This window comes from Furipterus horrens, unplaced genomic scaffold (assembly GCF_987537825.1).
Source record: "Furipterus horrens unplaced genomic scaffold, mFurHor1.1.pri manual_scaffold_5, whole genome shotgun sequence".
Classification (NCBI taxonomy): Eukaryota; Metazoa; Chordata; class Mammalia; order Chiroptera; family Furipteridae; genus Furipterus; species Furipterus horrens.
Window position 1 is genome coordinate 12,076,542 of NW_028327175.1, and position 17,223 is coordinate 12,093,764.

General features: G+C 40.4%; 1 protein-coding gene across 6 annotated transcripts in view; it reads right to left on the reverse strand.

The window, feature by feature from the left end:
* Positions 1–204: 204 nt before the first annotated feature.
* The window catches only part of RAI14 (retinoic acid induced 14), a 131,135-nt gene continuing 114,116 nt past the window's right edge, over positions 205–17,223 (reverse strand). For 3 of the 6 annotated variants that reach the window (XM_090276183.1, XM_090276184.1, XM_090276181.1), the window contains 11 exons: positions 15,669–15,775; positions 14,852–15,030; positions 14,595–14,623; positions 13,507–13,593; positions 12,492–12,578; positions 10,207–10,264; positions 7,757–7,875; positions 5,510–7,048; positions 4,053–4,202; positions 2,703–2,768; positions 205–2,101 (listed from right to left, as the gene is read on the reverse strand). In XM_090276183.1, coding sequence (XP_090132309.1) covers positions 2,024–2,101; positions 2,703–2,768; positions 4,053–4,202; positions 5,510–7,048; positions 7,757–7,875; positions 10,207–10,264; positions 12,492–12,578; positions 13,507–13,593; positions 14,595–14,623; positions 14,852–15,030; positions 15,669–15,775 — 2,499 coding nt within the window. In that variant the 3' untranslated portion in view covers positions 205–2,023. The remainder of the gene's footprint in view (positions 2,102–2,702; positions 2,769–4,052; positions 4,203–5,509; positions 7,049–7,756; positions 7,876–10,206; positions 10,265–12,491; positions 12,579–13,506; positions 13,594–14,594; positions 14,624–14,851; positions 15,031–15,668; positions 15,776–17,223) is intronic. The other 3 variants (XM_090276182.1, XM_090276186.1, XM_090276185.1) reach the window with 3 other exon arrangements.

Genomic DNA, 17,223 nt, shown 5'->3' on the forward strand with positions numbered 1-17,223 from the left:
GAATAGTCTCCAAGATATTTTAAGCAGAAAATGTATGGTCCAGGAGAGTGTAGAAAGTATGCTTCTATACGCGGAGGAAAAGGTAAAATCCTCACCTACCTGTACATTTAGACATAGAATGTCTCGGGTCACCCAAGAAAATAGCTGTTGTTTTGTAGAGTTGAACTCAGGGTGGGGAAGAGCAACAAGAAGCAACAACAGAGATGCAAAATGAAAGGCAAGTTTATTTTTTTTGCAATACCTTCTGTAAATTACAAAGGCAAAAGGCTAAACTACAGCATATAACTTCTCAATATTTAACCAGAGTACTTGTAATAAATATGCATCCTGAAACAAGATAAAAGGCTACGCTTTTGTCAAGCGTCCTACGAAAGTTCTCAAGTTTTATACTCTGCAGCATTTCTGTGCGGGAGCAGGAGGGGGCTGTTCTGTGTTTTCTTAAGTGCCGTAACAGAAAGTCCTTTCACATTTCTTTGGAGCATTTTCGAAACTGCTGAACTACACACAACTTAAGAAAAGGAACACCAAGCTTGAAAGCCATTTTTGCTTTGCTGTCACTGGTCATCATCCAATACAGCCAAGCACCCTCTGAGCCCAGGAAGCCCTGCGGGACGCAGGCCCTAGCAGAGCAGGCCTGCCCCTTTCATTATATCCTTTGCAGATGTCTGTATTCTGTTTACATCCCTCAAGACGGTCAGTGTTGTGAGGGGATTTGCAAGCAAGTTAGAGACATTTTTAACCTGAAAGTGAACAGAACTACATTCCCCCTCAAGACCTTTGCTATGCACCATAAGGCTGACCATATCAGGATATTTAGCTTCGAAGGTGAAAAACTGTTACTAAAACAGTTCTTCCAGAGATAATTTCAGAGTGCTGGTAGGGCTGGGGCATTCCTAACTATTCAGTGGGTAAAAAGAGTGTTTACTATGTTAAGAAATGTGCTCCGGTTCTGAGGACACCATGGCAGAGACGCGAGGGGGACTGGCAGCTCATACTGACTTTAGAATACGTAACTACCTTTTGCTATAGCTGAAAACTTTGAGGAAAAAGTTATATTTTTAAAAAGTTGTAAGCATGGTTACCTAAAAAGTATTTTGTTAATATAGTCTAATGTGAATTTCACTTAGTTAGGGGTTTAGATATGAAAACATCTTTAAGAGCCAATAAAAATATTGTAGAGAAAAAAAAAAAAACACTTAAAAAATTGAGGTTAAGAACGATGAGGCATTTGTTTTGGCTGTAAACACGCAGTTTACTGTCCCTTGTTGAAACACAAAATGTGTGGATTTCCTGAGCTTCACGGATAACGGCAGAAGGCAAGTTTGCATAGAAAATTTGCAATACTTTGACAATTTACTTAAAAACTTTTAAGGGCAATTTGCTTTTGTTTTTAACTCTTCATATTTTAGTTAATGGTGCTCATCGAGCTCAAATTGACAAGCTGGTGATGAGCTATATAAGGCAGACGGGGGGAAAAGACGGAATTGGGGTTTTCAAATCCACAGGTATCACGATCAAAGGTCGTAAGCACGCACCGCATAACTAGCGCTGTACTAATTTGGTTAAGAGGTCAAATCATGTTTTGGGGATTGGAAACCAAAGGCAAAAAGGGCCCCGCTGTGCTAAGTAGCACAGCCAGAGTGTAGGAACCAAAGCAGCATTTACTAGGCAGAGGCATCAACATAGCACTCAGTGATGACCCAGCCAGGCCGCTGGCCAGGTACCGAGGAGGGCGCCCACTCACTGGCACCAGGGCCGGACTCCTGGGCACGGCGTGTCCCAGCTCTGGAATCGGCAGGGACGACAGCACCTCTCACCTCTGCTGCTTTCAAGTCTCTCAGCAGTTCTGAGAGGACAGTCTTCTCCCGGGACCAGTCCTCCGAAAGAAGCCTTTGGAAAGGGAAGAAGCCAGGCTAGGTCACGGTGCAGACCACAAACGAGAACAATGGCAGTGGTCGCCAGCAACTCCGGATCTGACACGGAGGCAGACAACAAGGGGCAGTGTCCTGCCAAGGAGTCCATTCTACTTCTTCTGGGACTGGTTTTTACACATGGTGAGGATCTGCTTCAGTACTTTCTGGACATCTTCATCCATCTGGCCCTACGAAGTTCAAACAAAAGACATTCAACAGAACCTCAGTCAGGTCCTGGCACTGTCTCCCTGAGTGAGTGAGATGGCTGGCTGGGAGGAAGCCCTTGGCCCCTGATCTTCCAAAGGAACGAATGGTAGCCCTAGAAACTATAAGGAACTGAGTCAAAGAAGGCCCTGCTCTTTTCCCCCTGGAGGACGATGAGGCCAGGTCTACCAGAGCCTCGGCAAAGGGTTTCTGGTATCTCAGTTGCAAATATGAGGCCAGCTAGCCAAACCACCAACAATCACAGGGGATGCTGATGGCTCTGAGAATATTGGCCTACCTAGAAAATAAAGTTGGAGCTCCCGATTCTGATAGGGCAAGGGGTTGAGGAGGGACAGTAGCCCATTCTCCTTCATTTCTCAAGAAATGATGAGGCTACTCTCAGTAAATAGGGCAGGGCTCCCAACACAAAAGCCAAAGCAAAGCAAAAGGCATTTTAGAGCTGTCCAATGTAGAGGGCTCTCCTCTAATTCTCATTAGTTCTACTAGTTTGATAATGGGACTTTGGGCAACATCAATGCATTATTTCTTTAGGGTACCCAGCTACCTCACCAGGTGTTCCCATACCTGCACAGCATACAGAAGATGCATCCTGTAAACCGATATGACCTCCTGGTGTTGTTTCTTGCATTCCTGAAACGATACAATTTGACTTGGATACAGAGCTTAAGAAAACAAAAGCTAAGAACTAGGAGAAAGTTGTGGTCACATGTTCCTGAGGTGATTTTCTCCATCAAATGCTCACATATGAAGCTTTTAGAACTGTTGTGAGGTCCCTGGCTTGTATATTTCTGAAGACTGGTCAATATTCTTAGGGGGGAAAAAAATCTACCTATTTCCTATCTTGGTATGTCAACTCTAAAAGAAAACCCATAATTAAATGTAATCATAAGAGTCCTTAAAAGAGAGGTCAAGGTTGAAGGTGGAAAGAGGAGATGGGAGGACAGAACCATAGGTTGGAGTGATGTGCTTTTGAAGGTGGGAGCAAGCGCAATAAGCCAAGGAATTCACGTGACCTCAAAAAGGTAGAAAAGGCAGCAAAATGGATTTTCCCCTAGAGCTTCTAGAGACCCAGCCTTGCTGACATCTTGACTTTAGTCTAGCAAGACTGATGATCTCCACAACTTCAAGATAATACATTCGCATTGTTTTAAACTAAATTTCTGTTGCTCTGTTGCAAGAGTCATAGGAAACTAATACAGATTATTAGAAGACTTGATGGGTGAAAAGGGGGAGGAGCCAAGAAACAGCTTCAGATCTGTAGATACGCAGCTACCAGAGATCCTGGCCCCCAGCAAGAAAAAGTTCTTGCCACTGTCAGAGACAGTCCGACTGTTGAAGAAAAATGAAGAAGGGGAACAAGGAGCCAGCTCACTGTCCTGTGCATTCTTCCTCTTCAGAGATCTCTCTTCCATAGCTCATGCCAGATAATGACTGGCAATTTGACTAGCTCCTCCTCCTTCTTCTTTTTTTAATCTTTACTGTATTTTTTTCCATTACCATTTAGTCCCCTTATACGCACCCTTTTAAAATATAACTTGTTTATTTTTAGAGGGAAGGGAAGGGAGGGAGAGAGAAGAGAGAAACATCAGTGTGTGGTTGCCTCTCGTGAGCCCCCAACCGGGGACCTGGCCCACAACCCAGTCATAAGTCCTGACCGGGAATCAAACCAGTGACCTTTCGGTTCACAGGCAGGCACTCAGCCCACTGAGCCACAGCATCCAGGGTCTAGCTCCTTCTTTTGCCCTCACCAACGAAGCCCCAGTCCGCTGCTCACTGAAGTACACACTTGTTTAGGTTGGGACAGTCTGTCCAAGCCCAGCTGCCTGCCCCCCCCCCCCCCCCCCCCCCACAGAGGAGGCATGTAGTCGGACAGATCCTCCACCCCGCACTGGGCCGGGGAGCAAACCCACTCACAGCCAACTGCGTCTGGAGCTGCTTGACCTGCTGCTGCAGCCCATCCAGCTGCTGACTCTGCCTCTTGGAGGCGCTTGCCGAGTAGGAGAGCTGCGACAGGCTGTTCAGTGCCTCCTTCAACTTGGTGACTTCCTTTGACATCTCATTTATCTAGTGAGAAAGGGACACCGTTACCGATTGACAAAAGCAAAATTCCAGGTATCCCTAAGCCTTGACCATAGCCTCTGTTAGCCTCTTAGACTTGAGAAGTTGGAACGATTCTTCTTTTACATTTTAAAGGAAACCCCTAAAACAAACACATAAAATCAGACAAGCCAAACAAAGCCTTCTAAGGCCATTATATTCAAATAAGGGCCCCAGATTAAATACCGCATTTTGATGTGTAAAGGTAACGAAAAAGCTATGACATGGATTTCCTTTTTTATTTTTCATAACAAAAATGAGATTTTAGGCATTCTTTATTTGGGGACAGCTATGTCTTGTTCACTATAGCTGACATGGGTGATCAGGAGTAAGTTCTAGACATCGGGATATCTCTGGACATCTTGTTCTTCTCCCCTCCCCTTTCCAACCCCTTGCCCCCTTGGCTTTGGAAGCTCTTTCGAAGCATTCATTATAACACAGGAATAAATGATCAGTAGTGCTCTAACCAATGCCATTCAGAGCATCTGCCTCAGGGGACTGGGATGCACAGCAGATTCGGGCATGGAACCATCCTCATTCCCCCTTCCTCACGCCACCCCCAGCCCCAGCTCTAATCACTTGCACCCCACATTCTGCCTCTCCCCTCCTTATACGCCTTTGAAAATGAAGGCCAGGAAAGGCAGTTTTTATATTGACTCAGGAAAGCCCATGGAGCTTAGGGAAGCAGGATTAAGTCTGGAAGTATTTGGGTTCCCATATGACAGAGGAATCTGTCTGGATTCCAAAAGAGCTCAAGTTCAAGATCGGTCACAAACACTTTTCAGTTTGTGGCTTTACTTCTGATCCCTGACACTTGGCAGAGCTTCTGTAAAATAATTTTGAAAGAAAAAATATGCACCACATATGTGAAAGTGCTTTAGGATAAGGGAAGTTTTTTTAAAATAAACATATTAACTGGCCCTGGCTGGGTAGCTGAGTGGGTTGAAGCACTGTTCTGATACAACAGGGTTGTGAGTTCGATCCCTGATCAGGGCACATACAAGAACCAACCAATGAATGCATAAATAGGTGGAAAAACAAATCAGTGTTTCTCCCCATACCCCACCTTCCTTTCTTCTAAGATCAATCAAAAAAATAAATGTCTAATCTACTATCCTAACAAGGCTTAGGGGACAGAGGGATTCATGTGCTGAGCCTCTGAGCATTCACAACAGGTTATTGTGAACAAATGCTAAAAACGTTAACTACAGTGAAGGCAGAAAGGTCCCAGGGCTTACTGACTAGCATCTTAACAGTAACAGAACCTCACTGACCTTCTTGTCTTTATCCTCCTCTAGTTTTGAAGAGCTCTCGGAGCATCTCTTCATTTCTGCAAGGTCTTCCTGAGCATGCTGGAATTTCTGCAGAAGTTCACTTACTTCTTGCTCTTTGGATTTCAAGAGAGTCTGAAGCGTTTCCTTTTCCCTTTTCAGTTGAGAGACCTCACTTCTCATCTGGGCGACCTCTGAATGGGCTCTCTCTTTCTCCTTTATGGAATCCTTCAATTTGGACGCCAACATGCTCACTTCACTCTCTAACGACGACTGGAGCTTCTCATAGGCTGACCTGGGCACCATGGCCTCAGTCATTGCCGCCTTCTCTTCTACAAGCTGCTTCTCCAGTTTGGCCACTTCCACGGCCTTGGTGGCAAGGTGCTCCTTCAGGGTGCTGATCTCCCCCTCCATCTCTTTGGCGGTCGTCCGCAGCGTGGTAATTACCTGCAAATGTTCCGTGATGGAGACCGAGTTCTCCTTCTGGGCGTCCACCAGCTGTTTGAGCTGAGTCAGCTCGGTCAACACTTTCGAATACTGAGACTTCATCTCGGACAGGGCCTCCTCTGCTTTGGCCCTGGATATGCTGGTCGCCTGCATCAGTTTTTCATGCTCGGCTTTATGGATATAGTCAGCTGTTACATCTTCTTCTAGAGACTTCCTCTTCCTATAATCCTCTAGCTCAGCCTGGGCTTCTTTGTACAGCTGGGACAGCTCACTCACCTGCTTGTTCAGTTCATCTATCATCCTGTTCATGGCCTCTTTCATGTCCCCAGCGTCATCCCCGGCCTCCTGTGTCACCTGACCTTTTAGTGTATCTTTTAACTTCATGATCTCTTCTTGGGCCTCTTGGTATTTCTCGAACAAAAATGCTTTCTCCTTATTCATACTCTCGATGACAGAGCAATAGGAATTTTTCATTTCCTCGTACTCTTCCGCAGGTGGCTGACCTACGGCACCTTTCTCCCTCTCTACAAGTTTCTCCTCTAACGCTCTCACTTTCTCTTTATTTCTTTCACTTTCTTCTAACGCGTTCTGGAGATCCTGCTTCAGCCCACGTATTTCCTCCTCGGTGACCCTCAGCTCCCGGAGATGCGTGTAACTGTCCACACTCTCGGGCGAGACAAGGCCCAGCTTCATCTGCTTCTGCACACTCAGGACCTCCTTCATCGCCTCCTCGTACTTGCTCTGAGTGTCTTTGAGTTTCTGGCTGAGGTCGGAGCCGTTCTCGGAGATGTCGGCGTTGTTTAAGCACACGGATTCCGTCCTTCTGGACTGCAGCGCGGCCTGGAGCTGCTTCCGCTCCGCTTCGGAGCTCTCCAGGCTCTTCTGCAAGTCCTGCAAAAGCTCTTGGAGTTGCTGGATTCTGACATCACTGTCGAGAGTGGATTTGCTCACATACTGTGTTAAGACAGCTGGAGAGGATGTGGGGTCTGGGGGACAGGTTTCACTAGGTTTCCCCAGAGATGGGGCCAAGTCAGTGTGAGCGGGATGATAAGAGTCAAAGCTCAGGTCGGCTTCTGCCTCCTTGGGTGTTTTGGCCTGAAAAGAAAGGCAAGAAGAATGAACTGGCACCGAAGGTATGGTTAGGTGGACAAGCAGCTGGGACCACAGAGCAAATCCAAAACCTCCTCGTGGGAGAGCGGTGTGATCCTTTTTTAAAAAATAAGTGATAATAATAATAATAGTTATTATTACTATTTGCCTGATCATTTCTGCATGTATACTCTTGCCTCATGAAAAAATACGGTCTGGGACCTGAGAGTCAGATTAACGACACTAAGCCCATTTTGTGCTCTATTTGAACAGATCGTTCATGCCGCTTTAAAAACAGTAGATTTGTTTTGGCTGTAAAGCCTGTGACTCAAATTTTTCATTTCTTTCTCAGTCTTCTACTTGCCAAGAGGGGCAATAAATGGGCTTAGTACAGCTATTTCTTAACAATTTCTTAAATGTGCTAAATGATCAATTTTACTAAATGAATGGCTAATCATATATCTATACAGACACATATAATTTGTCATGTTATATATCATACTGGTATGTAATTATATATAATTTACCATTTTAGAAACTTAAAGAAATAGGGCTAATGAATAACTCTCCAGAAGGAAATAACATGCAACTATAAAATGCCCAAGGCTAATTACATTAAAAAAGAAGAAACTAATGCAGGTGTTTAAAATAAAATACCTGACTAATCCTGAAAAACCCTGCAGAACAGTCTGTGGTAGTAATCTATTTGCCTACCTGTAATTTATCTTGTAATTCTTTATTGTGTAAAGTAAGAGATGCAACTTTTGCTTGTAATAGGACAAGAATATCTGGTTGGTCAGCTTCAGAACTTATATCCAGTAAGCTATCAGCACCTTGAAAAAGAGAAAGGCAATTTAGACTAATATTTAAAAATTAAACTGTGATTTCTCTGACCTCTAACAAACTTCCTTTCTGCCCAATCCTGTTCTTCTTAGTCCTGACTATGACTGAAAGCCCCCATCAGCTGGATGGAGGAACAGCAGTTCTCAGCACTGGGGTTTCCCTCCTGGGGTTTGCTCACCGCAATACTAGATGCCTGGATGCAGAGAAGCACATCTGAAAATTGACTTGGTCATACATTTTTCTCTTCACTTGACTAAGTACAGTTTGGTTGTTTTTTTTTTTTTCTTCCTCTCATTTCTGTGAATCCTTTTAGAAAAATGTCTGGAAGCTGGTTCACTTCTTAACCCTATCACCATTACACAAATTCAAACTTTATCACTTACTCTGAAACTCTGCCAATAGCTTCCAACAAATTACTCAATCTCTCTTGCCGCTCCCCCCAGCCCCCCGCCCTAGTAAAAATGAAGCCTGCACACCACTGTCAAACTAATCTCTCCAAAACATGTTTTGATAGGGATCATTCCTGTGGTTCAAGCGCTTTAATGCCTCTCCCTCCAAAAATAATCTCCAAATTCTCTTATCTAGATTAAGGCCTCTAGGACCTGGCCCCAATCTGTTTCAGGTTTAGGACTCATGATTTCCCTAGTACCCCATAGTCCTCAGATTCCAGGTGTCCATCATACTCTCTGTTTTCTCCACACAAGACTGCTGCTTTAATGCTTCATCCAAAAGACTGCCCTCGCAACGTCTCTGGTTAGGTAACACTTAGCCATCCTTCAAGCCTCACACCGAACTCTGCCTCCTTCACAATGCATCTGCTGGCCCCCACAGCATGATACAGTCTCCTCTAAATCCCACAGTAAACACTGTTGGGAAACCACAACTTTTAGGCATCCTACTCATTAGGTGCTGAAATAGCACCTAAAGCAACGCCACTCAAAGGGCTCACTGATGTAGACAGAAAACTTGCTCCAGAATACAATTCAATGTACTGCATGCATCCTTCATCCAGAAAGTCTTCTTATGAAAAAGAAAAAAAAAAAAAAAAAAAAAAGTCAGCTGGACAAAATTGTATGCTTAGTGAGATAGCTGGATGACTTTCTGGTGCAAGCTCCTTATATTCATTGTGGACCGGCAAGAGTTTACAGACTACATTCTGAATTGCACTGAGCTAAATTTTTTCTTGTTATTTTAAATTTTTTCATAGCCATATAATGCAAAGACGAAAGCTTTAATCTTAATTTGAAAGTATGCAAAATGACACTTCCTCATAGATATGCTTACTTCTGAGGTCTAGTGCCTAAGCCACAGTTTTATGACAGGAAGTCACATAAGCAGGGAGTGAACCAGGGGACTGGGAATGTGACCGGAATTCTAAGCCACAGAAATTACCTCTATGGTACATTTTCAAGTGTCCAGTGTAACAACTGTTTGGTTATGTTAACACTGATTTCTACAGGGAATGAGAAAGTTTAATATTTCTAAATTATGTAACTCAAAGGCTCCAAGCACATGAAATCCTAAGACTAAGAAAAAATACTAGAGCAAAAAGGACTTCTGAAACAATCTAGTGTATGTATTTTAAATGGATTCTAAAGGCACTATACTGCATCCTTAGAGGGCAAAGCCACAGGATGGACTCTTAATACAATGAATTAAGCCCTGTCTTGATGAAGACAATGTGATTGTGTGATTTCATTAACAGACTCTCTTTCCGCGTGTCCATTTAAAACCCCACGCAGGTGTTTGGTTGGCTCTCCCTTCAGGAAAACAACCTGCTGCTCACCTTCAGGGAGCGCTGCTGTCTGCCAGCTTGCAGCCTGCGGACCTCGTCTGAAAACACTGGTTTTAAATGCATGCAATAGAATAGACAGGCTACAGTAATTTAAGAACTTATTTTGTAACAGAATAAGTAACAAGATTTGGCAGCAGGTCTAAAAACTGCCATAATCTCTAATAGAGATATTGTAAATGCTATTTCAAGCTATCTGTAATAACACTAAGGTGATGGGACATTTTATCTGCAAATTCTCTTGCTGTTAAAATCACTGGTCCGCTTATACCACTTGGGATATTGACTATATTCATCATCGAAAGAAGTGTTAAAATTTAGTTTGAAACAAATGAAAACAGGGATACATTATTTTCCATCCAGGCTCTGAGACTCCTTAAAATCCAGGCGTGGCATCAGTAGCTCCGGGGTGGCATGCCAGGGTTCTCCGGCCTTCCTACACAGAGGGGCCCCACTTCACCTTTGCTCTCGTTACGGGGACATGGAACAGAGACCGATCTAGAGGACAAAACAGATGCTTCCAGATTACCTGCAGTACTGTCACTCAGTCTGTCTTTGTGTTCCTGGATGGAGCTGATCTCAGCCTGCTGGAACACAGAAATGACTTACAAGAATATTCCTGAATGTAACATTCCACGAAAGAATCAAGCAAATTTTTCTACCAGAAAAACAGAAAAGCTCAAGGAAAGAAGATATTTTAAAACATAAGTGGCTGTGTGACAAGTACTACTCAAGTATAATTTCTAAAGCATGAGAAGTCCCAGAGGGTATGTTCTTAAAACATTTTTCAGAAATTTCATTTAATAAGTATAATACAAATACCTTTTAAGATGATAATAACTTCAAGATCCTAATACTTATAATGGCAAATACTACTTTCATAATGAAGTCAAATAGGAAGTTTTACCTATCTGGTTAATACACTGATTAAAAAATACATGAGAAGTACTTCTTAGCTTGATCATTTTATAAATTAACTGCTATTACTATATTATTATTATTATTTCTAAGAGAAATGATAGTAAAGAAGACCTGTCGCAGAAGATAAAGGAAATAAAAACTCTTCTGCTCTTGGACTGACAATTAATCCCCTAAAGATTTCCTTTAAACCTTTGTCCCCAAATATCTGTTAATATATTGCAAAAATTCTTGTCATTTCAAAGTCAGAGTCTCATTTTAAAACAACGTACAGCGACTGGCCAGAAATGACCAGGTTTCATGCAGATAAAGCCACAGCCATGATAACAGAGAGAATTTTTCAGGAATGGAACTTTTGCAAAAGCCCAAATGCTAAAAATAAAATGGCTTACTTTTGGCAAGTACTTATCTTTACAGAAAGCTGTCTTTTCACTTTGAGAAAATGTATGCTTATTTTTATGTTTCAACTATATTCATGTACAATAAAGTGCATTTATCTAAAGTTTACCATTTGAGGAGTTTTGACAAATACACACCCACAGAACCACCACTATCATCAACAAGATAGAGTATTTCCACTCCCTCCACAGCTTCCTCATGTCTCATCACAGCCAACCCCTGCCCATCCCATTCTCAGGAATCCACTGCCCTCCTTTTTTGCATTTTTCTACTATTCTCATAAATGGAATGCCACAGGGTATGGATTTCTTCGTGTCTGGCTAGCACTTCATTCTTTTATATGGCCGTGTAATATTCCATTACATGGATAAATCCCATTATCTTTACAGTCACTTCCTGAAGGACATTTGGAGTGTTTCTAGTTTGGGGATGTTTAAATAAAGTTGCCATACACATTTGTGGCTAGATCATATGTTGAACTTTTTTAAAAAACTGTGTCGAAGTTTTGCAAAGTAGTTGTACCATTTGGCATTTACACCAAGAGCCCTAATTCTCCTTCATCATCACCACCAACTGGTATTTTTAAACTCTTTAAATTTTAGCCATTCTAACTCGTAGCACTTTTTAGTCTTTTTCTGTTTTTTAAAGATATTTATATACTCTATTTCTGAAAATAATAATTTGTGTTATTATTCTTTGAAATGCATTGCCTCCTTTGAGCCATAAGCATACGAGAAGATAATTAGGGTACTAATTATAAGAGTATAACTTACTTATCTTGCCTTATCTTGTATAGGCATTCATCTTAAGAATTTATTAGTAAAATCTATTTAAAGTGAGGGAAATGATGTGCTGATAGAATCTTTTTCAGATCAGTGAACATTCAAGTTAAAAAAAATAAAAGGATCTTTAGTAACTTTTGGATGAGGGAATAAATGTATAATAATACCACTAAAACTGCATTTTAACAATAATAAATTTTACTTTCTTCCCAAGTCCAATTTTCTAGTGATTATAAGGTCAACAGATATTGGATTGAAATATCCTCATTCCTTATATTACTTTCCAACCACAAATCTACAGAATCAAGTGAAATAAAATCTAATGGATTTTCTAAAATAAATACACATTACTGTACTATTATAGTCAGGACAAAGTTTAATTAAAAATATACAATTACTTCTCAGTAAGACATCAGAGAACAACAAAACTTTTCATTTGACTGGCATTTTATCAACTCAATTTGGTAAGAAGACGGGTTATCAGGTAAGTTTCATCTTGTCCCTTTTTATTAAATGAAGAAGCGAGTGAATATGATTTATTCATCCTATTCTTTTTGTGCGGAGCTTATGCCAGGAAAGGTGCTTCTTGATAAAAAGTTTGTAAACCAGTCACTGAGAAGTATATTCTGTTTTGCCCAATGTCGTATAACTTAGAAACTAAGTCTATTAAGTATCACACAATTCAGTAGCAAAAGTGAATACAGAAAGAAAATACCTTGAACGGTGGTTCAGCAAAAAAAGCTGATTCCTTTCCCGAAATTGGTGTTGAAGTTATTGATCTTGGGGAAGACAAATCACTCAACTAAAAAATTAAAGATAAAAATAAATAAAAGAAAAGAAAACCATTGATAAAGAACGTGTCTTCAAAGTCTTTTCTTTTCCAGTGCCTAAGTATTTAATTAACGCAAATAAATCAAACAATAATTATCCTTCACTTCAATTATTTGGGCGGGGGATAACATATTTTCAATGTAACTCAGATACCTTGAATACTTTCTGAAAGTTTGCAGATTGTAACTAAGTAACTTTGCTCCTATATTTACTAGAATCAATTTTTAAAATCTATAAAACTTCTACTGCAGGTTCGAGACTATCAACAAACATGCTAACACAGAGTTAACATTACTCAACCGGTGAGATATTCCTCTCAACTATTTGAATATGGATTACTCTTTTTATGGCCTATGATTCTTTTAATAGCAAACCCCAGCTTGTTTTTATTTGCCATCTGAGCTTCCTCCTCTACACAGCAGCATTGTAACCTGTGATGAAAGTTGCTTTTAAGTCAACCTTAAATGTGATTATAAAGGCAAATATATTTAAAGAGTGTTTTAAGAAACCAACTAAATTCATTTTCAACTAACTGCCTCACCAGCTATCCATTCTCCAGTCCTTTACTAGAATTGTTAATATGAGGGTCAAAGGAACTGAACTTGTAATCCTCAGGAAAAAGTCTGTCATAAAGACTCTGAGAAAATTTCCTTGAGGCATTTAAAAAAGATATTGTTCATATCCTCACTTTTGAAATACGTAAGAATCAACCTTATTTCCACACTAATAATCAAAAGCCTACAAACCACAATTTGTCATTTAAAACCACTGAAGAACTATCTACGTGTGCATTTAAGGCTCAATTCTACAACATTTCTTTTTGGCCCACACACAAAATGACAAAATTATGACTTTGCCGCTGTACGTCTGGTTCATTGCGGGTCTGCTTTTGTTTTTACCTGGGTAGGACTGATAGGAGGTGGTGGAGCTTTGCGTTTTTTTGGAGTTCCACTTCTTTCTGAGCTTATTTTAGACACTTGATCATGCTGAAAGTTGTCACAGTCCAAAGAACGGAGGTGGGTTAGTTAGGTTAGTAAAGTCTGAGCAAACAGCTTCATCAAACAATGAGAAAAAACTCAACAGTTCATGCATTTCTTACTTTATCAAGGTCTGAAATCGGCTACCAACATAAAAAATAAGTAATGTGCATGCTCAAAGATTTCTTCCAGCAGCCCATGCTTTTAACAGCAAGAAAATAAAAAACATGAGACAAAATCAGATCAAGTTGGTGTGGAAAATGGCCGAAGTAGAGGATGAGCTGTCGTCTGCCACAATTTAGAACCCAGAATACACTCCTAGTCTAGCTTTCATCTTAATATAAAGCAGTAAGTGGTATTTTCCCCATTTTGCATTACTTCCGTTCCTTTCCTTAAAGAATGTAAATAGAGGGGAAAGGAAGAAACTCATCTCTAAAGGTTATGGATAAATAACACAGTTAGTACATAATAAATTCTGTACTGAGTTTTGTGCTTTTCACTTTTTAAAAATCTCTGATGTATAGATAAACAGCCAAACATAACATCTTGTTAATAATAAAGGAAGCAACAGTGAGTATGTTTTTAGAAAAAACTCCAAAATAACAGGGCAAACTCCTCAGTTTCTGTGTAACACTAATGACATTTTTAAAAAGCCCCAATTAAAAGGAACTATGTAACTATCTACCATTGCCATGGATATAGGTCTATAATCCATGTGATATTACAAATATTTAAAATAGTTATTCATTCTCAGAGTTTAAACTGCATTAAACACTTTCAAAACAATAAGAAATATTAGTACATTTCAGAAAAAGATAAATATATAAGTAGCAGGTTTAAAGTTATAAGCTTTGAATTTAGAGAACATCTACCACCTTGTAACGATGAATCATTTATTCTAAAGATAGGTTTACCATTTTTCTAGGACCACAGAACGTTTTAATTGGAACATTTTCCAATTCTTACAAGCAAAGATGAAAAAACAAATTCCCTCCCCCAAAGATAAATACCTGCTTTGGTTTTGTTGGTGTCTTTAAATCTATAGAGGAAAAAAAGGAGGGGAAAAAAGAACTATAAGAACCATAATAACTCTTATTCACTTTGGGTAGGGGGACACACACACACAATCTACACAATACTTAACACCTCATTTTTCTTCAAGAATATGTTTAGAAGAATAAAATATATCATGTTGCACAAATTCCTTTATCCTCTGGGGAAAATGGAGTGGATAAAAAAACAACACGGGCTCTTTTCTCTCACATACCAGCATCCTGAGAGATTTTTGATAATAGCAGGCTTTGAATTCCTGCATTTTCTGAGAGTTTGGAATAATGTAAGGCATTGTGTCCAAGAGAATCCACAAGGGTTAGGTCTGCGCCCTTTTTAATTAAGGCTTCCACGAGGTTAGAGCTGCCGATCTCACAGGCCACCATCAGAGCAGTTCTGAAGGAAAAAGAAGACACCAAATGAGTTCTAACAAAATGTGAGAACTCCTTCCCTGTCTTAAAACCGGGGAAAAGAAGAGCAAGCGCTGTTAAAACCGGACTACACTTCATCTTCTGGGGAATTCAAAATGGAATGCTATTAAGATGAAATTAGGTAGTTGTTTTTTAAACCTCAGATTAATTCAAAACATTAAGCCATAAGAGTTCAAATAACATAGATACAATCTTGTAAGCATAATCTTCTAAATAGGACTGAATTTAATATGACTGGCACAAATCTTGCTGTTTTTCATCTTAAGTATTTCAAATGACCTATACATTACTAGGATGATTTTTAAAAAAGAAATCAACATGTTTACTTTTAATTAATTTTACATGAGAAGTGTCAGGAAATGGGCTATTCAGTTTAGTATTTAATAATCTCATCACGGACACAATGATGTTCCCAGAGGTCTGGGGAAAAAAAAATTGTTTTTTAAGTCAAAACAGATTCTTGATTATTAAAAAAGGCAGAAAATAAAAAAGCAAAGTTGAAACCACTTAATAACCAATGATCCAAACTACAGTTATGATATTTTGAAAGATTCTCAGAATGTGGGTATCACTGAAATCACAAGGTTTCTAATCCTGTGGTACCTTCCATTTTTGTCCCTGGAATTCACATCTGCTCCGTGATCCAGAAGGACGCGACAGACCTCACTGTGGCCGTTTTGTGCTGCAAGGAGCAGTGGTATATTCCCGTCCTAGGAGACAAATCCACATTAAGATTTTAACGCAGATACCAATGCCAGAATTGCAAAGGTCCCTGTTCTTTCTATATTTATTCCTGCATTGTCCCGTTGGTCTGACACTTGACCCCTCGTGACAGTCTGTGCTCCAACTGGGTCACCACTACATCTGAGCACAACTTCTCTGACAAGACTTTTCACTGTCAGCTTTTCCTTAGGAGCCTCTGTCCCTTGAGTTGCTTGTGTCCCCTGGGCCATCAGTCTGGCTATGATATGAAAGAGCACGGATCACAAAGTACATAAAGGCTCCAGGCAGGATTATTATGCACCAAGTTTACCGGGAGATGGTTCTAGAGAAGTGAAGGACTCATTTCACAAGGCGTGAGGAGGGCCCCACTGCCCTCTGAGCAGCATATTCTAAGACGATTCCTGTCTTCTTGGAAGGCATACTCTTTCATATTCTTACTACATATCAAAACATAACACAGCCATGGCCAGGTGGCTCAGTTGGCTGGAGTGTTAACCTGTGCTCCAAAACCGGTCAGGGCACATACCTAGGTTGCTGGTTCGATCCCTGGTCGGGGCGTGTACAGGAGGCAACCGATCAATGTTTCTCTCTCATATCTGTGTTTTTCTTTCTCTCTGTCTCTACCTCTGTCTCTTCCCCCTACCCCTTCCTCTCTCTAAAATCAATAAACATACTCTCAGTTGAGGATTATAAAAAAACAATTAAGAGTTTGTGTATTACTGACACATGACTAAGTAGAGATGAAGGGAAGGAATGATTTATTACATTACAATATGACAATTGGCAATTCCTTTGGAGAAAAAGAAAATTAGATCTCCGACTCATATACATACATTAAGAATTTAAACATGACAACATAGAACTAATGAAAAAATCCTAGAAGAATAGATAGGTAACTATTTCCACAATCCTAGGGTGAAGGAAGTCCGATTCAAATTGCACGAACCATAAGAGAAGCTTTGATTCTGTCCTTTCTTTGAACATACCCTCCAAATGGGGTCGACAGTAATTTTTAAGGGAGAAGTCATTCAAATAGGCAAAGGAAAAAGGCAAGTTACAATATCTCCAATTATTTTAACATGGAAATTCGTTATAATACAATTGCTGCTTGAGGTTTAAGTCTCCTTTCAAAGCAGAATTTCAGACACATTTCTAAAAATTATCTCTCAGAAGTGATAATACTTCCTAGTTATAAGGCACTGAAATTCAGGGAGTGTGAGGTTATTTACAGATTCCATATGCTCACTTTACAATATCTCCATGAGGAATAAGTGTGTGCATATCAATTCTCATGCCACAGTAGGAAATTGAACTCTGTAAGCAGGCTCAATAGGCATGTAAATTTATTCTCCGAATAGCCCGGGGAGGTTAAAATAGGTTAGAAGTGTTCTTCACAGTTGGGAAACCTTAGCCAGCAGTGACCCAGGTGATACAA